The sequence below is a fragment of the Mya arenaria genome, chromosome 9 (genome assembly GCF_026914265.1).
Source record: "Mya arenaria isolate MELC-2E11 chromosome 9, ASM2691426v1".
Taxonomy (NCBI): domain Eukaryota; kingdom Metazoa; phylum Mollusca; class Bivalvia; order Myida; family Myidae; genus Mya; species Mya arenaria.
Genome location: NC_069130.1, coordinates 61195338 through 61222539, shown reverse-complemented (window position 1 = coordinate 61222539; position 27202 = coordinate 61195338). Strand labels below are relative to the sequence as shown.

At 34.5% G+C, this 27202-nt stretch overlaps 2 protein-coding genes across 9 annotated transcripts; one reads left to right on the top strand and one right to left on the bottom strand.

Moving 5' to 3' along the window:
- Positions 1-20435, bottom strand: LOC128246524 (coatomer subunit beta'-like). Of its 7 annotated transcripts, none has more exons than XM_052964761.1 (24): positions 20338-20435; positions 19028-19165; positions 17162-17176; positions 16368-16454; positions 16118-16244; positions 14125-14273; positions 13689-13835; positions 12955-13054; positions 12576-12718; positions 12147-12346; positions 11484-11683; positions 10816-10922; positions 10115-10258; positions 9590-9720; positions 8110-8317; positions 7706-7816; positions 7107-7321; positions 6776-6868; positions 6320-6494; positions 5733-5879; positions 5059-5154; positions 3241-3345; positions 1975-1998; positions 1-1180 (listed from the first exon to the last, which is right to left on the bottom strand). In XM_052964761.1, the coding sequence occupies exons 1-24, from the start codon at positions 20338-20340 to the stop codon at positions 1145-1147; spliced, it is 2901 nt and encodes a 966-aa protein (XP_052820721.1). In that variant the 5' UTR covers positions 20341-20435; the 3' UTR covers positions 1-1144. The 7 variants fall into 7 exon arrangements, with proteins under 7 accessions (XP_052820721.1, XP_052820722.1, XP_052820726.1 ...); XM_052964762.1 differs by lacking the exon at positions 19028-19165 and adding an exon at positions 18547-18684 and having other exon boundaries at positions 20338-20397; XM_052964766.1 differs by lacking the exon at positions 5059-5154.
- LOC128246529 (transmembrane protein 107-like) lies at positions 20422-25507 on the top strand. 2 transcript variants are annotated; one of them, XM_052964773.1, is made up of 5 exons: positions 20422-20475; positions 20612-20758; positions 23367-23434; positions 23779-23879; positions 25017-25507. In XM_052964773.1, the coding sequence occupies exons 2-5, from the start codon at positions 20675-20677 to the stop codon at positions 25169-25171; spliced, it is 408 nt and encodes a 135-aa protein (XP_052820733.1). In that variant the 5' UTR covers positions 20422-20475; positions 20612-20674; the 3' UTR covers positions 25172-25507. The 2 variants fall into 2 exon arrangements, with proteins under 2 accessions (XP_052820733.1, XP_052820732.1); XM_052964772.1 differs by having other exon boundaries at positions 24601-25156.
- Positions 25508-27202: the final 1695 nt, after the last annotated feature.

Here is a 27202-nt window from a genome sequence, read left to right as displayed (position 1 = left end):
TTAGCTTATCACATTTATTTTGACTTCATGAAGTGTATGTACGGAAATGAGAAATATACATCCTGCTGTACAGAAGAATAATACACACATGTTAATCTTATATTCTTTAGAATTCACTGAAACATCCTTCACTAATGTAATAGCATGTCCATGGTAACTGTTCATTCAGTTGCTCATTTAAATACAATATGTGCCAACCAAAATGCGACATTAGAAATCAAAAACACATGCATGTAATGTTGTTAAAGTCTCGCAACATGCAATCATGTTTTATAACAAAGAGCCATAAAATGCTTACTAGCACTTCAACGATTGTTAATGTAATGTAAAATATCTATATATACAAGAAACAAATAATATTTCTCTCAAAATACCAGCAATAAATATTGTATAACCATATCATCATAGTGTACAACTATACAGTAGAAGACAACACTTCAAAGCATTCGTTTCCATGGTGTGTTCTGTTTGTGCATTTGAAGCGAAAAAGTTTCGAAATACTCGAGCATTTATTAGTTAAATAAATAGCCATTTTAATTATAGAAATGTAATGCCATTAAACAAGTAACGAAAGTACTTTAACATTGCTACACACATTGTGCATTCCCAAATTGTGTGAATTCACATCATGTAACATTACTGCTGTAAAAAAATAAGTTAGAAGGCTAAATGTTCCTTAAAACAAGATGAAGCTAAGCACACTGTTTAAGTAAAATTTGAGTTATAATCTCATTTTGTAGTGTTCTGAGACATTTTGAGGAAGTAATATTCATGATAAACTGTTTTTTTTATAAGTAAAACCAACATTTTTTTTTTTATTTGGCTATTAAAATGAATTACACATGCAAGATACGTTTTGTCCCACAGCATTTATTGAGTGTTAACAGAATGTGTATTGTAAGTGCCTATGATGGCTGAATCATCATTGAGGCATTACTTGCAATAGACTAATATACTTAACAAACCAAGGAAATGAACCACTTCACATGACGTATTCCAATTGCACAATATATTCATGAAAACTCCACACCAATTCCTTTTTGTCCCACAGTGATAAAGTCTGATCCAGATGTATAAAGTCTGCAGAAGTCTTTCACATTTGTTTTCACAGAAGTTTGTAATATTTAGTTTCACAGTCTGTTTATTAATCCTCTAACAAGTTTTCATCTAAGTCTATGTCCTGAAAATAAGAAAGGAAAGAAACATTAACTTAAATACAAAATGTTCAATGAAAGTTTCATTCATAAAAATTATCCCTTTAACAGTGGAAAATTATTTATTTATAAAATATGTGGCCACAATATGACTCTAAATGGATTTACAATCATAGTCAACTTAATAACTACTTGGTGTATTGGCTTCACAAATATTTAAATAAATATACATGCATATTGTATTTACTAGTTTATGAACCAAAACAACTTCTTATCAAACTAGGAAGTAGACAACTGAACAGAGAACACTGATAAATATGGCCAAGATAGTAAAATATTTTAGATGATTTTAACTGAAACAAGCTAAGTGGAAAACAATTTACTATGAAACGACAACCAAACAAAAGACTAACACACTAACTACCAAACATACATGGAGAATGGCATGTTAAGCAAAAACCACCAGTTGTAGGCATTACCTTAATGTGTTAGGAAATAAAAACTAAAAACATGGCAAATGGTATGTGTAACGTATCTGTTAACTGGGTGTTAATGGTTAATACACAAAGATAAATGTCAGCTCTCATTTCCATAAAATTACCAAAAAACATCATGACCTCATACATTATGAATTAATTCATCCTAGTATAAGCAATTTAAGGTAAATTTGTACAAAAAAATACAAAAAAGAATTGTGTGATCCATAATACTTGTTTTCAACCCAATGTTTCACAAATCCATTTCTAAATGAACAGAGCAGCTGACATTTACTTGTCGACTATGATCTACTAACACCATGCCTATTATACTGTTTTTATACCTGCGTCCCTTCTGTATCACCCGCCTATCAAAATCAGACATTAAGTTAAGGTTAGCATTTTCCCTGCTGATTTTACATGAGCAGAAATAGCGAGAATGTTGTAAGCCACACTCAAAATAGGAAGAGATATAACCTTTATACTTTCACCATTATGTAAACAAACTTTGCTAACATGTATTTCTTTTTTCAAACAGTGCTGTCATTGTAAATTAGTTTTTACAAGGTAAAAAATACACAGATGAAAAATCATGCCTAAAAATGTCCACATCAAGGACCTAGTTATTTTGTTCCTCAATCTACTACATGTAAGTAAGTGAAACAGTTTGCAGTTTTTCTACATGATCAGACATTTTTTATTGGTAATAATTTACATAAACTGAACCAGAAGCCATGTACAGGTATGGCTCTGTATTTCAGATTGAGGCAGCAGAATTGGACTGTTGAATATAGAGATACATAATAGGTATCTTAGTAAAACAGCAGATTCAGCAGTTTAGTACAAACATTGTTTATTTGATAATGATTGTGAAGAAAGTTATGAAAACTCTATCACTGTTACGCAAGAGTGTGGTCTTGTGTTGTGAAGGAAACGGGAGTACCCGGAGAAAACCCACTCGTCTGTCTTGGTGACCACTAACCAAACTCATATGCGCCCAGGTCAAGAATCAAGCCTTAGTCGCATTGGTCAGAAGCAAGTGCGCTAACCACTGTACTCACCAGACAACAAAGCAGTTTAAAGATACCTTATTCCAGCTAAAGCACAAACAGTGCAACAGAGAAGTTGAGAATTACTTTGCTAGAAATTGGGCCAAAATATCCAAAAATGACTTATAAACCAAAAAGGTCATATATTTGTATTTAAAAGCCATAAGACAAATTGATGAGGTAGCCTCCTGTAGTGACAGTATTAACTTCATTTTCAAATGAATAAGTCTGGTTAATACAAACACTTGACCACTTGTTAACAACATCAGTGAGTAGAACCAGTCCATACTGTAGATTGCTTAATAATTGGCCTGAACTTGATTGATAACTTTTGTAATAGGTCGTTTTTGCAAAGTTCAGAATTAATGATGCATGTTGATAGGAATCACTTCCAAAGGCAAGGTTAAGATTTTCTTAACACTATTACGGAAATTATGAGTTGGTTTATTGAAAGAGATCACAAATACTGGTGAAAACTAAGCCCCTACAAAATGCAAGCAATCTTCAATATAGTATTATTAAAGCCCTCTTTTTTCATTATATAATAACGAGTTCCCTTACATCAACATTGACGTCTAAGTTTTCTAGGTCCAGTTCCAATTCTTTTTCTAGGTCCTCCATCTCCTTGGCACCCAACTGCGGTTGCTCAGGCTCTGCACTTTTTGCCTGAAAAATATCAAATAAATGTACGTCAAAATGTATGTTTAAGATTGTTACATGATGGCTTTATCATCTAAGGGTTATCTGCCCTAGTGAGTATTATGTTACATGATGGCTTTATCATCTAAGGGTTATCTGCCCTAGTGAGTATTATGTTACATGATAGCTTTGTCATCTAAGGGTTATCTGCCCTAGTGAGTATTATGTTGCATGATAGCTTTATCATCTTACAAAGATGTTGCCTAAAATTAAAGTAAGTTTAAAATGTTGTCTGAAAATATAGAATATATTTATGGTTCAAATATTAAAGTAATGTCAGATTTATATGGAATAATTATATTAATGTTTAAAAGGTTGCAAGACAGATATATATTGCAGATAGGCATGTTTAAAATGTTGCTCAAATTATTTAAAAAACATGGAAAACAAATATTATAAATAATTATATCAATATGCTTCTACTATTGAAACTGATTCCCTGCAATCAAAAATAAACAGTTATTGGGGGTGGAAGGGGGGACTACAAATGGAAATGAAGCTACAAAATACTGTAACCAATGTACATGCATGTTTTTACAAGCATTGATCACATGGTGAATATCGGCAAAGATCAGACAAAATCACGTTCTCATTGAAAAAACCCTGACCATCCTGAGAAAAAAGCAACCAAATATAAAGCACGCATCAATTGCCACCAATTCTTTAAGCATAGGAATCCCAATAACCCAAAATAAGGGTTAAACTTTAACCAAATGTACCTCATTCTCAAACTCAGAAATATCATCATCATAAATGTCTTCTGAGAAATCTTTTTTCTCATTATCCAGTTTTTCTGTTTCAGTTTTATCATTAACAAACTCAGCATTATCATCATTGTCATCATCTATATCATCCTCACTGGAACCCCAGCCATCATTTTCTTCGCTTGGGGCTGCAGCCATAGTGTCAATACTCACAGCCTGGTTTTAAAAGTGGATATTAAGTCAAATGTGGGGCTACTTTTCTATACAATTGCTTCTTGCAGAACAAGAGTAACCTTATCTAAGCAGTTGCCAAAATAGCTATAGTCTATGATTTTTTTCTCTCAAAAAATTTGTTCAATACTGTAATATCTAAAATCTGGTTGCAAAATACTAATTGTAAGGAATTCAAATAAGGAAATACAAACAAAATAAATTCAACTAAAAACTACAACAAGCTACTTTGAAGCATTATCTGTGATAGGCTCTCTACAAACAAAAGAAGGTGGTTGTTAAGTAAGTATAGCATAAGCACTGAAAGAAAAGTTTGAAAATAAAAAGGCGACAAGCAAACTATTGCAACTATGAAGATGGATGTTTTTGTGTGAGTCATATTTGATAACTTATTTCAGTTTCTAATGAAATCATAAATGAAGTCATCATTACCTTGTTAATATTTCCAGTATGAACAGATTTCTTAATAGTCGTGACTAAAGTAAAGTTTGGGAGTCCTTTTTTGCCAGTCATTCTAAACTGCTGGCAGATATTTGTGCCCTAGCAACTTAACAGAGAGACTGACTCAGTTAATGAATTGTCAGACCATTCTCATTTAAAACTGTAGATTTGAATATTAAATATTATTTGGGCTCCTTAAAATGTGTCTGCAAGAACATGCACATCACAAACGGACTATCAAAATAACCACATAAAAAATCCACTCCAACTAATCAGAGTGACCACTCCCGTTTTAGACTGGTACCTCTTGTGGAGTTTGTTCTGGGACTGGTTCACTAGGTTTTTCCTCAGGTTTCTGGGTTTCAGCTTCTGGATCACTGTCCCAGTCTAAATCCTTATCCTGGATGTGCATGATGGGGGAATTGGGGTTAAAGGTTATTTTACAATACATACACAATGAATGAACAAATATTACACTACATCCAATGTGCATAGTTGTTTGACAATTGCCGTTCAATGTAGAATATGTGATGAAAAAGGCAATTGGGATAGGTACAAGTATCAGTGAAATCAGTCGAAGAATTGCAATATCAAAAGTATATATATATATGTACAGAGGAAAGATTTTGCAAGAAAATATCTTATTGAAATGAGATGATGCAGCACAAGGTTTGTGTGCAGCTGTTGGCATAAAGACTACACGGATAAGTATAAGAATGGTTAGTCTTTACATCCCAAGTGTTACTTTCCAAACTCAAAAAGCAAAGATCTTTTTACTGTAGACTCTTTCAAAGACAAATTAAAGCCCAAAATTATCTAGCTAAATTAGATTTACCGTGTCTCAGTAACCATTTAAACAATCCACAATAGAATAAGAAGTTGCCTTTTTTTCTAAGTTTTGTGAGATGCAGTATTTTTCACCTGCATGATCCTTTATTGCACTAGCATATTTTCTTATAATCAAGGGAAATAACCCACTTGTTTTTGTGGCTGTTGAGACTCCGCCGCCTCTTCAAACTGGTCTTCGTCCTCATCCTCCCCTTCTGGCCTCGGGGGCTGATAGCTGAATGCACCTTTCTCTTCAGCAGCAGCCATTTCCTCCAGTGGTTTACGTTCTGAGTTGGGCTGTAATTGAATTAAGTTAATAAAGTCAAGCGATTGTTTAGATAGTCTAGATAAACCCCTGTATATGTTCTCTTTCCCTCTGCATGCAACAGCTAAATATAGATTCAATAGCAACCAGGTTTATCACGATGTATCCTTTGTAATTAAAGATAAAGTCTACTAATTGATTAATGATATATTCATTGCTAAATGTTGCAATTTAATACTTTTAAACTAAAACTTCATACCGTAGTTTTGTCACTAAATATTGGAAAGAATACAAAACTTTATTTCACCGGCTTTGATCCCAATGAAGACCAAGTCCCCAATCAGCACTGTTGAAACTGCCTCTTTAATTATTTATGATTATTAAGTTTTTCTAGCAAAATGTCCCATGGTATATAATGAAACATAATAAAATATTGATAGTGAAATGGTGTTATCTGACGATGTTCACTTACAGGAACCTGTGGGTTTGACTTGGCTGGGTATCTCCTCATTCTCTGTGGTTTAAGGAACTGCTCACACTTGACTGTATCGCTAAATCCTGGGAATAAGTTCTCGTACTCTGTGGGGTCCGCCAGGGAGCTGGCAGCTTTCTTGTTGTTTAAGGATTCCCTCCACAGTTTCACCACCCTGTAACAGAAGAAATGAAAGCAAATTTCTCTCATGGCATGGCAAAAGGGTTTAAAATTGTTGTTTGCCTATATAATTAAAGCAACATAATCTCTACCATAAAAATCAGTGTGATTAACAGTAGTTCTGAGATTTTTTGCAGATTTTTTTCATTTAAAGTAGAGGATTAAAAGCATGTAAAAAAAAAATGGATTTTTTCTCAATGTGGGATATGCAGTTAATTCAAATATAAAAGCATGACTGACTGGTAAATCTATTGGTCTTGAGTAATACCACAATACCTTGAGACTTGACTGGGTAGGTAGGTCCTTGCAAAGAAAGCTGCCTCTGGTAATCTACCAGTGTTGACAAGAACATCTAGGGCATTTTCTAGTCTGTAATATGAGATGTTAAATAGTTTTAGCTTTTAATTGTGTGTTGCAAAGAATAATATTTGAAAAATGTCAATAAATATCCATGAGATTTCTTGCTTTTTCTCACTTTCAATTTCATATATATTTTTTTTTTATTTTAACATCTATAACATTTTCAATTCCCTATAGAGGTTTAAAATTTGCAATCAGCAAATAATTGTGAACATCAAACCCGCGTGAAATTCTATAGTATACTTACCTTCCAAGGACAAAATGAGAAAGGAAGGCAACATTATTCTGCCCGGCCTTCTCAGCAGATTCCCCAAGTTTCCCGAGCATCTCGGCGTTTCCCGCTGAGCTCGCCAGCAGCAGTAATCCCCCAAAGTCCTGGGCATGATGAAGACATTCAAGCGCCAGGCCAAACTCACACTTCTGTATTGCTAGTTCTGCTAACTGCTTCCACTTCTGTTCACCCTGTAGTTAATGATACATAAATTAGCTGGTAAAAAGGTTTCAGAACAGTATTATGCAGACAACATGCATATGTCTTAAGTGTTAGTAGAAAAAACAGATAAAACTTCCAAGGCCATAAATTTCAAAAGAAGAGCAAATGAAAGAGGAGCAAAAACAATCCATAATAACAAGGCTCATGGTTAAGTTCATAAACATGTGCATGGAAAGGGAAAAGGCCCCTAAAACAACTTATCAAGGCCTTTTATAAAAATTTCCAAGAAATACATTACAGATCTATCATTTTATTTAATTACAAAATATATTCATTTAGCTCAGCTTGGTTGATTGGTAACTAGACACTGGTCATTTCCTTCAATGAACATGAACACACCACAGATCTCATACCTCCAGTTCTTTTGCAATCTGGTAGGCTGTCTTCAAGTCACTCAGCTGTACAGAAAGCTCAAACTTGTGCTCCGGATCACAGGTAACAGCCAATGCTTGAGACTTGAAACCCTGGAATTGACATTAATAGGTTTGTTTAAATTGGTGGACTAAAATAGTAATGACTAAAATAGTAATAACTACCCTACCTGGACTACTTTTACCGAAAATCAGACAAGCTAAGAATATTCCTTATTATAGTATGACAAAGAGTGAGAGCTTTTATAATTGTATTTATTTATAACCCCATCTTCCCATACTAAGCTTGCCCTCTCTACATTTCGATCAGTTTGGTACCGGTATCCTAAGGTAACCAGTGGTTTGATCTTTATTGGAACAGCCATTATAAAACTAAAATTGCAAACCTGTTTCTCTAGGAAGTGGGCCACTCTGGTCCGATGTTCCCGTGGCACTGTGGGTAACACCTTGTCTGCAGTCTCAAAGTCCTGTCTCATGACGGCAGTCTGGTACTCGAGTACAGAGAGCAGAAGGGAGTAGCTGATAACATTGAGTTCCTTGTCCCCGAGGTACAGTCTGTTATCTTTTGGTATGTAGCCCAGAATGTACATCACCCTGGAAAGGGACACATTCATTTAAACACATATAGTATATATCAGGGCTTCTAAAAATCGGCAATTTGCCGGTCTGGACCAATTTTGACCAAGCCAGACCGATTTCAGTTTCAAAAAGTGTAAAAAAAATCGGTCCGAAATTTTCTCATTTTTTTTTTTTTATAATTTCGTTCCAAAATGACGGCCAGTAAAAATTGTAGAAATTGTAATACACAAATATTCATGGGTCATTCACACAATCAAAACTACCCCCAAATAGGTCATAAATGTGTCTGAGTAACCATGGGACCAGCTGCTTTTTCCGCTACACTGATCACTCTATAGCCTATCTGTTAATTAGCAGACGCTTGCAATCGGTCCAATCACGTGTATTGATAGGTCGTAGAAGACACAATTAAACAATCTACGCAGAAGACACAATTAAACAATCTATGTGTTAAGTGTGTGCTTAATTGCAGCTATCCTGATTAAGTGTTAAAATCGGTCCATATTTTCACATGACAATATGAATATGCTATGTCATCGTCGACCATTACATGATATATCTGTTTGTTGATTACCAAACTGTTAAATTTAAATTGTTTTTTTAAATTCCATTGTTAATCCGAACCTAATCATATATAGGATATTAACAGCGACACGCTTGATTAACTACATAGTCTGGATGCTAAGTGCGCCTCTTCCGTCATTTTAATTTGCAGTAATGAAAAAATCGTTGTCGATATCACACTTATAGCTTGAAGCCCCGATTATAAATCTAGATATATATTATTGTTCAAGAGTATCCATTGAATGTTGACCCACTGTAGATGCATTAAGCAAATAAAACATAATACTGTAGTCACTATATATATATATAATATGTACATAAAGCACATAACTCCGAGGGTAAGGCGTTGTGGGTGCATGACATAATTTAAAATGTCATGGTGTGTCATGGTCCAGCGTACATGTACGACAATGGTTTACTTCTCTAATCATTTTTATTACTATAATATCATTTTAAGGACATAGATGCAACTACTGTTAACTTGCATAATCCTAAAATATAAAAAACATCAGACTTCGAAAATGTTTTTATTCCAGATTAGCAAATTTACTGGAACTTTGAATTTGGAAAAGAAATTAGACCCTTACCTGCTAACATCACTCCTAATATATAGCTTATAGAATTCCTAGTTTATGAAATATGGATTCCTTTAACTTTCTGGACAGTTTATTATTTCAACCCCTTCTAAAATATGAGGAAAAGACATTGTGTATTTGCACATACCTGTCCAGATGTGCTATGGTAACGATCTCCCCACCCACGTAGTAGTTTAGTCTGTTGACACTGTTCGTGTAGATGAAGCAGTCCCCCACCCACACTCCCGTCTTCACCACCTCCTCTATCTCACCCACAACCTGCAGTGTACACGGACATATGATAGGGTTGTGAACAGGTATTTGAAGTTGGGTTAAAAAGTTGATTGCAAAGTATCTAATGTGAATGACAAGCAAATACCTGGATGACAGTGTTTCACATGCACGCACTCACGCACACACACATACAATCAATTGATCAAATTATATTTCAATAAAGCCTAACATGATAACATTGTTTTTTTACTGATTTAATATCTTCCTCAAGCCTCATTCCATAAAAGACAAGACCTACAATTCTATCAGCAAATAACAAGTACTGGTCAGTTTCTAAATGAGTTGTGTAATTCTTAACAATTCCTCATACATGTAAATTTCAAGTATTCTTCCCACAAAAATTGTATTCAATCAAACCTCACTCTCAAACAGTACTCACATCAAATGCATCCTCAATCCCATCCTCCGTCACCAAGTCCTTGTTATCCTGGGCTTGTTCCACGGCCTCAGCTTTATACTTGAGGATGAAGAAGGAATCGTCTGTGGAGATACACACCAGCTCTCCGTTCTCACTCCAGAATATCTGTTAGAAAAGAGGGAACAATTCAAAAATCAATTTTTCAAAAAAATGGTTAATTTGGTTTTAGTTTTCACTTATTTCTAGCGTATATAATTTGACTGTTACGTATATAATTTGACCGTTACATTACATTTATGAACCATACTTGTGCCAGTCTCCTGGCTAGAAACGTAAGTACTAGTGTCTACTTTAATAAGCCAAGAGAACATAGCATTTTTTTTACCATTGATGGGACCTGACCCCACAAAAAGTGGACATCAGTTTTTGCTTACAAAAGGATATTCATAAATTTGCAGTATGTCTGTAGACTGAAGCATACAAGTATTTTTGCTATTGATAAATCTATTACTTAAAGTGATATTGAGAGATTTAACCTTGTTTTATGGAAACCATTCCTAGCCCTAACTGTCAATAAAGCTTTTGAAAGATTCCGTTGAAAAACATTGCTACAATAGAATGACAGTCAACATACCAAATAAGTTAAAGTTATTCATTTCATTTATAAGCTTGTTATAAACTCACATTGTCAAAAGCGTAAAAACGCTTTCAGAAATACTCACATTTTTGGGTGTGATTTCGATTCTGCGTACAAGTTCCGTGGACTCCCAATCATAGAAGGCCAGACCACTTACTGAGCGGACACCCAGCATGTTTCCACCATAAATACCTGGCATTTATAAATACACACAAATTAAGTTATATAAAATCATACCATGACAAATGTTGATCACTGAATATATGGCCTGCTAATTGACAAGACTCCATATCTGGATAATATCATGTTGTTTAAAACAAAACAATCTGTTAAGCAGAGGGAACATTGATCAGGCACCATAAGATCAGTCAATGATATCTTATAAGTTATTGAAGAAAATAGAACCCTGCAATTTCCTGTTATTTTATCAGGCTTTTTAAAGCAGTAAATAATAGTTCAAATCTTAATAACTCTTATTCAAGACTCAAGTTCTGCTACAACAGAAATATATCACATAACAGCATTATGGCCCCCGAGTTGATTTTTTTTTAAATGAGTCATTTGACCTATTATAGCAATTCAATTTATTTGAAGTTCACAATTCATTTCCAGTGGAAAACTCACCATATTTTTTAAAAATAAAGGGTTCAGACTTAAAATGCCTCGGGGTTCAGACTTAAAATGCCTATGGGTTCAGACTTAAAATGCCTCTGGGATGCCTAGATGTGATACAAATATGGCACAAACCCATACCTTCACACCCAAAGTCGGGCTTGAATGACTTCTGTTCCTTGAAATTCTTGAAGATTTTCACCATACTACTTCCCTCCCTAATGGCGTACACGGAGGAATCATTACTCCACACAAACTCCTGGGCCGAGCCAAAGCTCTTGTTTCTGAGTGCCATGGCTGTGTAGATTATGTATTCACCATCACCGCAGACACACACAAACCTGGGAAGGATCATTATGATTAGGATTGTTCTTTATATTATATTCTGTACATGGGAGTGTAATTATCAACAGTTGTAAGTCTAAAGTTCCAGGGATCCTAGATTCTACTTGATCCCATAAGCTACCTCAATTTTCAATTTCTCTACAATTAAGGTAATGCAAGAGCACTACATGCAGGTGCAATCACTTAGGGAGCTGCTCTCATGGTACTGAGTGGCATAACTCAATGAGCATTACAGCCGGATATATGGAATATGCTCCCTATAATTTTGATCCTGTGAAGCAGGCTTAATGTTAACAACTCGAATAGTTTTTGAATCATGGCTGACATTTGAGTTTTTCAATAACCACATACATGAAAGCTAAGTCAGTAGCCAGACTTTCCATCTTTGAAAAACCAGATTTTCTGTCTTTGAAAAACAAGACAAGATGATAAATAAATGTACACTCAGTCTGAACGCACCTGCCGTTGGGGTTATGCTGTATATTCTGGGGATAGATCTCACACGCCCCCATATCCTTGACAGCCAGGGACAGTCTCTCCCCATCCTTTATCTCCTGATCGCCCATGGCCTTGATATTTGCCTGCTGGATCTCGCTGTGTTTCGCCCAGATTATCTTGCCACTTGAGTCCATTGTCATGGCTGGCTCCTCACGGCCCAACTAGAAAGGAGAAATATGAGGATGGTAATTTGAATTATTTATGATTTTATAATTTAACTGTTCAAATATTACAATAGTTAAGTGGTCAGAAAGGAAACCAGTTTGCAAGACCGGCGCTGGTAAAATGCTTGCAAGGCTTGTTTTAAATCTGAATTTTTTATAACATGGTTGTTTACAATTGTTCAAACAAAGTAGGATTTATTATATTTGTTTTTTTATGAATCATTACCTTAATGATAATGCTGCCTTCGTCATATCCGAGAGCAACATTGTTGGAGCCACGAGAACAAGCGATGGTCCACACACGCTCAAGGCCGTAGTTTAGGGTGGACTCGAGGCGGTACGTGTTGGCATGCCAGATACGCACAGTACCTGGTCATTATTGGAGCACACATATATCATAATTTTTATGTAAAGTATCTTGGGAATAGCAGCGCATTGCATCAACTCCTGACAGCTATTTTAACAATTTATTTACATCAGAAACATATTGACAGTTATTTACAAAGCAGGCAAAATTTTAATAAATCAGTTGGAATTGAACATTTTTAATCAAGTATTACAAATGTGTGTAAAATGAATTTTTATAAAATGTTGTTTATGCGTACCATCTTCCGACCCAGTCATAATGATTGGAAGTTCTGGATGGAAGGCAACGGCTGCGATGTTCTGGGCATGACCTTCCAGTGTCTGAACACATGTCTTGTTCTGAAAATAGGGCAATGACGGAATATCATAACTCATTTTATGTAGGCACTTCAAAAACAAACAAAAATGCTATTTGTTGTAATGTTAACATTTTCCTCCATATTTTCACTACTAAAAATAATATATATACATATCATATGTATACGGTATATCTTTATAAATAATATAATGAGACTATCCTGAACTCTCCAAAAATTTCATCATGTACATCACTTAAAAATTGAAATGTTAAAATGGCCTAAACCAGTTGTGAAGAACTTGAGTTGTACAAGAACAAGGACATTACACACCAGATATTGAAATAATTCCATGATTCAAAATACTATTATTATTAAAAAAAATTGTACCCCTCCACTCACCTATTCAATATCTTACATGGCAAGACGTGACAAGAAAAATAAGAAAAATGCTTTTCATAAATGAAACACTAAGTCATATGCTATTTGAATATTTTTTTAACCTGTATGCCTTTTACCATGTTTTGTATTGATATTGCTGTTGTTTGCATATGAATAAAAACAACAACTAAAAACTGTAGCTCTAGTGGCCACAAACAGGGATGCCATACACCATTTGTTTGCAAGTTAGATATGGAGCTTAATGATTGGGTCAAAAGTCAACTGTAAACACTTACCTGGTAATCCCAGATCTTGCAGAGTCTGTCGTCAGCTCCTGAGATGAGGTACGGTTTGTCCCCGCCTGTGTAGTAGTCCACACAGTTAACACCCTTCTCATGACCCTCCAGTGTAAAGTTGGGGTTCGGGGACCCTAGCTGCCACACCTGTCAAAAGAAGCAAAGCTTTCATGAGAACTGGTGTTAAGTGCAGACATACATACCTACTTGAATTTTACAAAGTCAACCCTCATGAGATATTTTAGAGAAGTCAAAAATAGATTTTAATTACAAACTCAGTGGTTGAAATGAGCACAAGCCTGCACTGTAAAAATAATTGCCTTTGACCTTTATCTGACGCTACATGTCTTATTAAATAATAATTTCAGCTTTGTAAGGATATTTGTTTGCAAAATTGGCAGGGCAGATCAGATACAAGTATCATGGTATGCCCTACCTTGACTGTTCGATCGAGTGATGCGCTGGCAAATGTGTTGTTATCCTTCGGGTTGATAACAATCTGCATCACATAGTGGCTGTGCCCCTCAAACACCTGCGTGCACGTCCACTTCTTATCCCAGTCCCATAGCTTGATCAACATGTCGTCTGAAATGACAGGAATATATCAGAGTACATGTACCAATGGGATGGCTTCAACAAAAGTACAAATGGCACTTCATAACTGATCAAATTTCTTTGTGCTAGCTTCTTATGATGTTTCATTCAAACAATGTTTTTAAGCCCAAATAATGTAATAATTATTAATAGCTAAAAAAAATAATAACATATTACATGGGAGTGATAGGGACATTTATAAGTTAATTGTTGAACTACAACTATATGACATTAAACATCATGGCCCTATAGATACTTCAATCAAGTTACGTAGAGAACACATAACTCTTAAAATGACTGGCTGCAAACGTGATACTCCAGTGCTCCAGCTAGCCCGTTTTTCAATGGCGCAGCGCCCGTGCCCCTTTTCTTACCGCCCTGCCCCTTTTTTGAGTACTGCCCTTTTCACAAATGCTCTATAAGCGCTAATTATCCCGTTAGTGCCCTTTTTACTATTGAAATCATTATTAAAGATCGGCAGCCGCTGTCATAATTGAGTCAAATTACGTAATTATTAATATTTATGATAATAGTGTTCCCGCTAGGTGTCACCATGCTGCCCCATTGCCGACTGCTTAAAATATGCCGTACTGCCCTTTTATCTTCCCATGTGCCTTGTCCAAGTCATATGACAGCTATTTGTGTAGTGAGCAGACGACATGTGTTTTCATAACCGGTCATCTTTTAATCCGATAATTAGGAAAAGCCAACTAGGGAACATCGGCAGGAGGCGGAGCTATTGAAAACCAGCCAATCAGAATATACATTGAGAACTCGTTTATTCAATGATGAAAGTTCGTAAAATGCGATAGAAAATGTGAGGGGATGGTGAAAAATGTTGTCAAGCACAATTAAATATTGTTAAATAATTGTTTATTGTATTGTACAGACGAGACTTGCCATTTTAAACAGTGTTGATTTGAAGCAGACGGTCACTGCCGATTTATAAACACAGGAAAAGTGGCGCTAACACAATCAAATACATCACTTATTCAGTAAATGTTTTGAAAGTTTATTTGTAAAATATTGATGATGAAAATTTCTTTGTAACCCACAAAAATATGTTGATGCTTTATCTAGTGTTTACCTATCATGTCCACGATCTTGTCAAAATTCGCCGAAACCGCCATTTTGTCAGACCGAATTTAGGAGTTATTTTATCAATGTTTTATAAGTGACTTTTTAAGAAAGGGCAGTGATTTTAATTGTCATTTTATTCTAAAACATGAGCATATTAAACATTATTTTACCAAAGACAATTAAATGACAGCCAGGCTGAATGTAACATTCGTACCCAATCCTGAACGTACCAAATTAAGATTCGTCCCTTACATAATTTGTTTTTTGTGTATTTATTTATTTGATTGCTTCAAATGTTTAACTGTCTTTGTTTTTTTCTTCATTTTACATGATTTTTAGGAGAAATATGTGACATTGCACTAAAGAAGACTCCAGTCAAGTACAATCACACTATACCACAGACAATAAGACAAATTTTAATTTTGATATTAAAACACACCCTTCTAAATTTTGAGAAAAAGCCCCATTTTGTTCAAGTCTGAAAATCATGTAAAATGATTTAAAATGAGTATGAAAACAAAACAAATTCTAGGGTGAGACCTCCTCCCCCCCCCCCCCCGAAAAAAAAACCTTGTAACAGGGGTGGACCCCTCCCACAACCACCCCCCAATCGCCCCTACACGACTCATGTAGCTTGCCCTTTTCAAAACTCCACCCTGCCCTTTTCAAATCCTGGCTGGAGCACTGTACTCCATTGAACAGGTATATGGTTGTACCTTGTCAACTACCATAATAACTTGAGAATTGCAACTTACCACTGCTTGTGAGAAAGTATGGCTGGGTTGGATGGACAGCGATTGAGCGGATGTAGTCGCTGTGAGCTTCAAACTGGTGGACTCGCTCTAGAGTGTTGTAGTTGTATGCTCGGACATGCATGTCATCCTGTAGGTTATCAACATCAAGGTCATTCATAGCAGTCTAAATACGAACTTACAAATCAGTGTATACTTCAAATTTGGATAAACTTGCAGTTTTGTAGTAAACATTTGACAATGATATACTTACAGAGCCAGTAAGCACCCAGTTTTTCCTGGCCACAAACTTGGCTGTTCGAACAGGCAGGTCACATACTTCAAACGACTTTATCAGTTGCTGAAACAGGGAACATTTCAATAAGCTAGAGAAATTTAAAGGTAATTTTATTTTCAAGTTCTGACAATTAACCCTATAAATCATACATGAACAAAGCTGAGATATGCACATTCTTTTTTTATTTTTACAAAATAACATTATTTATTTATATGTAGACAAAACTGATTCACCCTACAAGGGTTTTTAAGCTGCAGTAAAAACACATTTTATTTGTACCAGTATACCATTATTCAAACACCTTGCAAGTGACCATTTATTGTTCAGCTCAAAAGTACAACGGAGAAATACCTATCAGAATAAACTCTGTAAACCACAAATGAGAAGATTTTTTTAGTATTCAAAGATTTGGAAAAAAAATGAACAGAAATGCCGTTAACAGGTATAATATATTACCAGGTACACTTCCGAAATAAGGAAAGTCAAAATGTACTGTACATGTGGCATGTATTGAGTCAAGAATTCACCTTTAGAATACCTCCTTGGTATAAACTCAAAATAAAGTATTTGACCAAAGCCATTTCATTAAATAAAACCAATAACAATAAAGCCTCACGGCCCGCACCATAATCAACGCAAAATAATTTTTAAAACGAAACTTAGTATATATACTGTTATATTTTGTTTATACTCTGAGCCAGGTCTATGGGTATTTTCTACGTGTATAAAAGGAACAGGGGTTTCTGCACACATTTTAATAATGTACTTACTGGTGTATTACTTTCCTTGAATGTTCAAAATAGAACAAATAATTAATTAATATTTGTAAGCTTTAATTTATATTTAATTCTACATATATTTTCAAAGTTTATTAATATGGTATTCTTAGTAACTAAAGCTGTATTTTCACAATCAAGAACATTTTTACATAATATTTTACTTATCTTCTACAAAAAAAAAGCTTGAAATCTTGAACAGATGCTACAAAGAGATTATGTTTGCATCCGAAAATGGGCGCCTTTCAAACTGCCAGAATATGATCTTTATAAATATGTATATGTGTTCTACATGTATGGTTAAATTTACACAAATTCATTTTAGCCTAATGGCGATGCAGTGGTCAAAATTAGCACAAGCCTGTAAGCACTGCACTGGTAAAATGATTTCCGGGCTTTTTTTAAAAATTGATGCCAAGAATTTATAAGAATTCGGACTAGTTTATATAAAAGTCTAATTTCTATGCATGGTGATGAAAGCTAATACAAAGTACTCTTGAGTCCACTCCCTGGTTAAAAACGAGTTCTGGTGTCTGTTTTAAGACACCACGAAAGAGTAGCTCTTGTGTTGATCAACCTACGACCTCTTGGGTGAGAGGCAGACACCTTAAACACTAGGGCACTCATCCTAAAAGAGCTTTTCAAAACAAAAAAAATAATCAAAACATATACTAGCTGTAGCAAACAGTGATTAAGAAATACATGCAGTTGATGAGAAGTATGCACTTTGAAAATTGCATGGCAATAAACTGTTGTTATTAGTAACACATGCAAGCCAACACATGTATGCAAATCTAATACATGTTGTAAGTTCAGTTAAAACAAACATAGAAACACATCCTTAATTAAAAGAAAAATAGGTATTTCATAATTTGTTATCAGTACTGCAAGTTATTCATTGACATTAATTTAGTGAATACTTTATATATACATTTTGTAATAAATATATTTCGAACAAGAACTATAATAGTTCAGTTGTATTGATGGTTTATCAATATCTAATCAAAAGATACGTCATTCTGGATAAATTATTTAGTAAGTTGAGATGATCATACATTAACTAAGATGTTTTTACAGATGAAAATTAAATTATGTGCACATTATGATTTTATAATTAACATTAATTTATGATTATGTCAGAAGAATTATTTAATAGTTTAATATGGACGAATACATGTCCATTACACACTACCAGTACTTTTGTTACACTCTCCACCACATAACAAAAATTAACAATAACAAACTAAAAGTAAAATTCATTAACAAAATCTAAAAAGTTCTCATTTTTTGGTATTTTCATAGAAAAACATGATTAACCCACACACCTTGGTTTGATGAAATTTAAAATTAGTTAAAGAAAAAAATAACTAAATGCAAACCTGTCTAACATAATCCCAAATTTGAGCTTTGCCCGCAAAAATGCTGACCAACACCCAAGGCTGTTCCGGATGGAGGTCAGAGCATTTTACACGGTCAGATCGAGTAGTTAGCAAGCGGGTAGTGTTAAGTCTAAGTGGCTGCAAAAAACAACAATAGTAATGCTACAAAAAGCAAGTTATATCTCCAGTAAGGATACAGTGCTTGTGCATGTAAACATAAAGAACCAAGTGGAATCAAACATGTGCCATCTTTCACGCCTCAACAACAGAAGGTTCAGGTGCAAACCAGCATATCACTTTATGTAATTGTTATGCATTAAAAAATAATTTACATTTTGATTTTAATTATCTGTCAAGTTTAAATAGCATTAAGAACAGTGAATGGACTTAATTCATATCACAGTATTTTAAAGGATTCTGCAAGATTGCACATGTATTTAATTCCACTTGCTTCAGTTCTTACATGTGACCACAAAAATACCTGTGACTCAAAGTTCCAGATATGAACATTGCCATTATAAAGGCTAGCTAACATCCATGGTTCTGAAGGATGAAGGTCAACTGTCTTCACTCGATCTGAGCGAGCTGACAACTTTCGCTTGATATCAAGTCTAAGAGGCTGAAATTGGCAGTAGAATTAGCACAACATAACAGCAACAAAACTCAATTCTCAAATTCTATTAACATTGTTATTGTTTATGTAGAACAGTAAATGTAATCACTCTATGCACCAAAATGCCAGATTCATGGCCCTGATCAATGTGATTTTTTGGGTTGTACGGACTTGTACCCGTCATAAAGGTTGGTTTCTAAGCTTCGGGACCACAGGTGTTTCTCTTGATTTGTTTACCCTATACATAATCTATTGACAAGGGGTGAAGACATATTTGGCATTTCTCGAAACACTGAAATAATACTTTTGAGTAACCAAAATCAGCACAGTATTGAGTTATCTATCAAAATAAGTTGATTGATGCATTTGGACACGCAATGGCAAAAATCCAATATGAGAATTAACCTTACTAAATTCATGTTGTGTGCTATGCTGTACGCAAATAAATATCCAGATCAGTGAAGATACATAAGTATTAACTCTGGCTACTTTATGTTGTTTATGAAGGAAATTCACCACTAAAACTGGCGAAAGTCACCAGACAAGATTTGTTCCGGGATTGTTACAGCCATTTATGAGTTCTGAGTAGCAATTTCATTGGCTTATGACTGCCGTCACATAAAATGTCAAAAAAAGTGCTGTGGTTAAAAGCAGTGTATTAAGCTGTTGTTCAGAATGCTTAATTAAGAAATATGCATCCAATGTGATTATTTTATGTTATTTGAATGATAAAATTAATATTTGTCTTTCGGTTGATAGGATACTTTTATATACGTATTTCGCCTTAGCAACATGTGTCACGATTGGGCAATCGGTGCTCTATCCCTTGTCAATTGATTATATATAGGGTAAAAACATGAGAAACTCTGTCCTCAGACCAATAGCAAGGCACACATGGTATTAAACATAGAATCAAAACTACTTAAGCATGATATGGTTGAACGCTTACAGTTTAATAGCAAAATTATTATTTAATCACTATAGAAGAAACAATATGAATAAAAAATAAGCTGTCAGCATTTTACCCCACCCACATATGACAACATGTCACGTCAAAATATATATCGAAAATTCAGTCAGTGCATAATCAAAGAATGTTTTATAATATTTCCTAGGTAACAGAAGAAGGAAAAATGTTTCGATTATAATTTACTAGAACACAATCACTTAATACTTACCATGTTGTCGGCTAAATATTGTCAAATTTGTTTATGTTGTCCCAAAATACGTGGCCACCTCAATGCGCAAGCGCAACCGGAAATCTCGTTTGAGCACGAGACGATAACACTAATGGCCGCATAACAAGACTCAACAAGGTAGAATTTGAAATAATATTGAATTTTCTTATGAAATATGCAACAACCCTCATATTGATAATGATACAACATGTTTGATTGTCATAAACTGTCAATAAAACGAACTGACAACTGTGACTGTATCTTGAATTTTCAGTTTTAGAGCATATTAAAACCGTCGGCAGGGAAGCTTTCAAGATTTTTGAGAAAAGAAGCAACCATGAAAGTGACAGGACTCGTACCCGCCAGATTCCTGACGATCATATCTCACCTTGTTCTTGTTATTGTAATTTTTTGGTCACGGGTAAGATTATTTTCTTCGGAAGCATACAATAAACTGACTGGTTATGAGTTGTGGCATTTAATAAAATCCTGGCCTGGGGTTATAAACCAAATTGCTCTTTTGATGTTGAGGTGATAAATCAGCAATGGGTTTTGTAATCTTGCCTAAACCTTATCCCTTTTTTTAGCTCGATTATTCAAAGAATAAGGAGAGCTATATTACTCGCCCAAGCGTCGGCGTCAGCGTCACCACTTGGTTAAGGTTTTGCATGCAAGCACACATAGGGTAATATCTCAGCAACTACTTGAGGTATTGCATTGAGACTCGATACAATGGTACTCAACCATCCAACCTACTTAATTAACCAAGTAATATAACTCTAGGTTGAATTTAATGCAAATAATTGCCCTTTATTATGCAAATAATTGCCCTTTATTATTTGACCTAGAAATTTTGGTTAAGGTTTTGCGTGTAAGCACACATAGGTTAATATCTCAGCAACTACTTGAGGTATTGCATTGAGACTTTATACAATGGAACTCAACCATCCAACCTACCTAATTAATCAAGTTAGATTACTCTAGTTTGCATATAATGCAAAATAATTGCCCTTTATTATTCAACTTAGAAATTATGGTTAAGGTTTTGCATGTAACCACATTTAAGTCAATATCTCAGCAAGTATATCATGTATTGCATTGAAACTTTAGATATGTATTCCCAACTATATAACCTACTAAATTAATGAAGTTAGATAACACTTTTTTGAATATAATGCAAATTATCGGCCTTTATTTTTTGACTTTGAAATTCTGGTTAAGGTTTTGCATGTAAGCACACATAGGTTAATATCTCAGCAACTACTGTATGTATTGCATTGAGTCTTTATACAATGGTACTCAACCATCCAATCTACTTAAATAACCCAGTAAGATAACTCTAGTTTGCATCATACCACTTTTAAGTCAATACCTCAGCGAATACATCATGTATTGCATTGAAACTTTACAAACAGGCTCCCAACCATTTTACCTTCTTATTTAATCAAGTAAGATTATAAGTATCTATCAAGTGTTTCCGGTACGGTTCGAAAAATCTGACTCGAGGGCACGCGCGTAAGTCTTGCATACCTAAAATTATGAATTTGTGGGAAAATTGACGTAGAAAACGTACTTTTGTACATTTCACCAAAAAGCGTGTGTGACGTTGTGTACTGACGTCATAAAGCGCAGTAATTTTAAATCACTATTGACGTCAAATAGTTCCTTTAAAAATCGCGCTTTTACTATTATTTATTTTCAATTTTAATTATTATACTTTTCATAAATCATACAATAAAAGATAAAAAGTGGCGAGTTGTTGCGCATGACTCATCTGACATGGGGGGGGTGTAAGATGAGTTTTTCCAGCACTGGTCACATGACCGGAAACTCATGTCTGGTATGCAAGAAAACTCTATCTTTCATATTATATAATTTTTGCCCCTTTATTATGCGACTTAGAAATTCTGGTTAAGGTCTTGCATGTTAGCACACATAGGACAATATCTCAGCAACTACTTGATGTATTGCATTGAGACTTTATACAATGGTATTCAACCACCTAACCTAATTGAATAACCAAGTTAGATAACTGTATTTTGCAAATAATGGCCCTTTATTATTACACTTAAAATTTTGCATGTAGCCACATTTATGTTAATATCTCAGCACATCATGTATTGCATTGAAATCTAATCTAACAGTGATCCATGCATGTTTCGCCAAAACTTTTCAATGCTTACACTGAAAAGCGCCGGAATAGTCGAGCGCCCTGTCTCTGTGACAGCTCTTGTTTTAATTATTATACATTATGAAGTAAACCTGGTAGGAGAAGTATGCCTGGTGTGGGGCTCCAAACCACTTCCATTGGAACACTATCACAGCTCCCAAATGAGCTAACTGGGCTGCTGGTTCTTACCTACATACATTACAATTACAATTCCTTAAACATCATAAGGACACTTTCCTTATAGTGTTATTTACAAGAAAACTGATCTAGAATAAAAACCTTTAATGCCCCAAATTCTTCCTCACAGCTTCTTTGGTAAATTCAGAACAAATGGGAAATTCACCACAAAAGGCACAATATGTTAATTTACTTTCTGCTGATATTGATCATCTCAAATTCGGATGATGGAGTATTAAGTAATGAAGGTTCTTTATTATGCCAACCTAACGAAACCAATTTCAAGTAAAGTACTGAATTATTGCAAGACCCTGCTTTAGTACTTGGAATGTCTTCTAAGGTATTGTTATTATTGTAATTATTAAATTATAGCAGTTACAATACAATCAATGCCTTACAATACAAAAAGGATGTATTTAATATATAAGAATTGTTAACAATGATTACTGAGTTATAAATACTTACACTTGACATTAAACATTTAAATAATGAGTTAAGGGGGGAGTAACAAGACACTAATTTCAATAGTTTATTTTTTGAAAGCCGGTGCAAGGGACTTGTTAGCTTAAAGTTAATATTAATTCTGTTCTGTTCTGTTAATATTAATTCAAAATCTTGCCTATTTTTTTCCTGTACTAAATACTAATAAACATGTACTTCATGTAAATTATGTTTATTTCAGAAACCAAACATAGAGTCATGCCTCCCACGATCTTACACGCAGGCAGAGTATGATGAGAAAGACCTGCAGTGAGTATACTTGTGATAAATACATGTACTTTAATATAGTTTTGAATTATTACTATTTTTTTAAGATGAGTATCTCTGTCAGCTGTAGTTTTTCTTGTATGTACCGTAAATGCTTTATTTATATATTTTACGCAATTTTAGAAAATTTGAAACGAGTAAAAGAATCATCATATATATTCTATACCAAAATGAGTTAACAATTCAAACCAAAAGCAATCAATGATATCAAGATGCAGGTTGATAATTCATTGATGATTGACTATTATTTTGATAATATTGACCAATCACTAGAAATTGTTGTTTGAATTTATAGTTTTTTTATAACAACAAATTTTGTGTTTCAGGATGATTATTGCCCTGTCCGTTTCACTGGGGCTGTTTGCCATTGAGTTGATTGGATTCCTTGGAGGTTTGACAATGTTCTCATCCTTCCAGGCTCTACTTTGTATCCTTTTGGAAATGAAATATAAGCTGAATTTTTCAATTTTAGTAAGTATTTTCAATTAGGTTTTAATTTTGATCGTATGAGTTCTGAAATAGTTCATGTTACCAGTGATCACTAGCCTTCATGAAGCTTATGTTTATCTTTTTTGGCTTGTGGTGTATACCAGTAATGTTATAATAGTGTAATGTAAACATAGAATTTTAGAAATCAAGGTTGTTCAAGAAACTCTTGATTCCAATAACTGTATTACATAAATACCAACATGTATACAGTAAATTATTTATGGAAATAAATATCTGAAATATTGCATGTAAAATTGAGATTAAAAATATTCTCCTTGCGTAGTGTCAGTCAATCATTTGAGATGAGGATAATGTGGATGGCGTGTATATCTTTATGATCATTCTTCCATGTTTTATTTAGGACTCAGACTTCCATTTGATTAAGGAGGTGAACGAAAAATGTCATTTACATTTAAACAGGACTGGTCTATCAAGTCTTCATAATTAGCACGATCATTAATCCTAAAATCCTTACATGTATTTGAACATGGCTGTATGGTCTTGAAACTTTGTAAGTATAAGCAAAAGTTTAAACCAGCCCTATGAATGTTTTAAATACCACTGCCAGGTATTTCTTCGAATAAATCTGGTGATACATGTTGGTTAGATTTTGGACATCAGTGTCAAGTTACAAATTTGCCTCCTTGACTCTCACATAGCTATGTCTGCACACTGTGGGGCATCAGTAGCTCTGGCCTACTACATCATTAGGGAATGGCCCTGCGATAGGTTCTGGTTTATATTTGGCTTATGTAATGCTTTTCCAGCGTTCACTGAACTTTTGACAATGGCTTTTGTGTTGTGTTGTGGCCATACTCAGTTATAGCATTCCTATATGGATTAAAGATTTCAAAATCTGTTATACACTGTAGTATAATTTATTGTTTAACAGAGCTCATGATTCATTGTGTGTACTAATGAATATAAAGGATAGTACTAGAATAAGGGGACTAAAATATACAACTAAAATTTTGTTGCGGTGTTACTGTATGGCCAGAGTTACAATACACACAAGGAAACAGAATTCCATAAATAGAATCTCAACATGTGATTTGACTCCTTGACGACCTGTCAGCTACATCAGCCCACGCAGGCGCATTTGTGGCTCTATCTTTCTACCTGTTTGAGATCTGGCCGTGCAGCTGGTATTGGTACATCTTTGGATTATGTAGCGCATTTCCTGGAGTCACAGAAGTGTTTGCCATTATCTCATCATTGCGGACACATTAAAATGATATTGTAATTTATTATGAATTTGTCAATTGTTTATTTATTAAGGGCCATTTTGTACGATACACAATTGTGAAGTTTTCATATTTGAACAAACTTTTCATAATAAAAACATGTTGTGAATATGTTTTGTACACACTATTCTTCTACAATGTACTTCTCGTACTTAAACTTAAGTGTATGTACATTAGATTCGGATTTGATATTTGAATGTACTAGTTTGGCAAGTACACATTATTTTTCTGAAATGTATTATTTATTTAGTGTGATGATATATATAATGATTGTAAATGTTTTGTATAGAATATTGAATGAATAAATTAGTTTTTTAAATGATGTATGTGGTAATTAATGTAGAATAAATTTTCATTTCATCCTTTGTTTTTGAAAACAAAAGATTTTTCATAATTGGTATTGTTGTGGCAGCGGTCATGTTGCGAAAACTAATAATGGCCATAACTTGGAAACCATCTGAGATAAGATGTTTACTTTAGTGAGGCATTTCCAAAGTGCTTTTCATAAAGCTTCTTGACTTATGAAAGTTTTCCATACAATGGTAAAAAAGTTAAGACAGCAATGGAGGTGTCTTAAATAATTATGTCTCCCCATTCATGGGAAGACATTGTCTGCCAGTTCATATGTCACACTTCATTTCCACTCAATAACTAGAGAATGCTTGACCCAGGATATTCATACTTGGTATGCTGGTTGGTCATGTCCAGTTGATGACATCTTATGATATTGAGATCAGAAGGTCGCGGTGACATCGAGGTGAAAAACCCAGTTCCTTTCAATTTACTGAAAATCCTTTGGGTCGAGGAACTAAGTGTTTGAATAATGATTTGGTCATGAGTAGTAGATGACCCCTATTACTTTGAGAGCTGTAGGTTAAGGTTAAGGTTGTGGTATCTTATAGGTAAAAAAAGATGTTTGGGTTGTCCTTAAGCTGAAAAATAATTTCTGCTCAATAACTAAAAATTTCTTGGGCCCAAGAACTTCGTGTGACTGTTTTATTGGTTTCAATGTGATGTACATGTGTTTCATGTTATTTCTAATCCCCATAAGCATGGTCATGTCCTCACTGTGAAATGAAAATGTCACCAGCAAAGCGTGACAACCTCATTAAGCTCTTGTACCTGGCACTTACTATAGGCAAGCATGTTAAATTGTAACAAGCATTTCACATTTCCAGTTGCTGCGACTTTGACCAAAGATCTATAAGCCCCGATAGTTTATTATCAATGACACACAAAGTTTATCTACAGACTGGACCAACATTCAAGCGGAGCAATATTCAAGTTAATAACCTATTGTAATTCAGCAGCCAAATGTTACAACAGGATAAGATATCCATAGATTAACGCTTGGCTAGTTTACGCATTTGATTTGTCGGCAGAATTATTGGGCAATTACTGACAAATCAATGATCATTTAGGCTAACTTTAATTAAGCCAATAATTTACCAGTTAGTGCTTTGTAACGTAACAACAGTAAGGCCCAGGTATTACCAAAGCAATGGCATGAATCAACAAAGCACTGATTCTGGATGAATAAAGATCAAAAAGAGTGGAAAAGTGTAATCCCTGCCGACATATCAAGTCCATCCGATTTTTAACAAGCTGATTCTTAATGAAACAACCTGAATCTAGCTCTCCATGAGACAGCAAAATTCTAGACCCGGACATTATATATATATAATGGGGCGCTCTTATCTCCCCATTGTATAGATTTTGGTCATAAAGTGTAAGTATATAACCGCATAAGCAATGTACCAGTGTTTATTCAACTGATTCATTTCAATGGTATGACCCCTCATTTAATATCAACTTTATTTACTGTATAATTCAAGGAAAAGGTTCCCCGATCTAATATCATCCATTGTTAAAGCAACTCATCACACAATATTTTCATCTTGATGTCATACCTTTGTTCCCTCTCTTTATTTGCTACTGTGACTGTAAACCTCTATTTCTGTCATTCTATCATAGCTCTGGTGAATTGGTTTAAAGATGGGATTTAATAAACTGAACA

Coding starts and splice junctions, on each gene's coding strand:
- LOC128246524 (XM_052964761.1), bottom strand. Junction 5,155..5,732: donor CTCAACAGCCACAAAAACAA/GTGGGTTATTTC, acceptor ATGCACATCCAG/GATAAGGATTTAGACTGGGA. Junction 1,999..3,240: donor ACTTAGACGTCAATGTTGAT/GTAAGGGAACTC, acceptor TGATTTTGATAG/GCGGGTGATACAGAAGGGAC.
- LOC128246529 (XM_052964772.1), top strand. CDS start 20,675: ATGAAAGTGACAGGACTCGTACCCGCCAGATTCCTGACGATCATATCT. Junction 20,759..23,366: donor TTGTAATTTTTTGGTCACGG/GTAAGATTATTT, acceptor TGTTTATTTCAG/AAACCAAACATAGAGTCATG. Junction 23,435..23,778: donor TATGATGAGAAAGACCTGCA/GTGAGTATACTT, acceptor TTTGTGTTTCAG/GATGATTATTGCCCTGTCCG.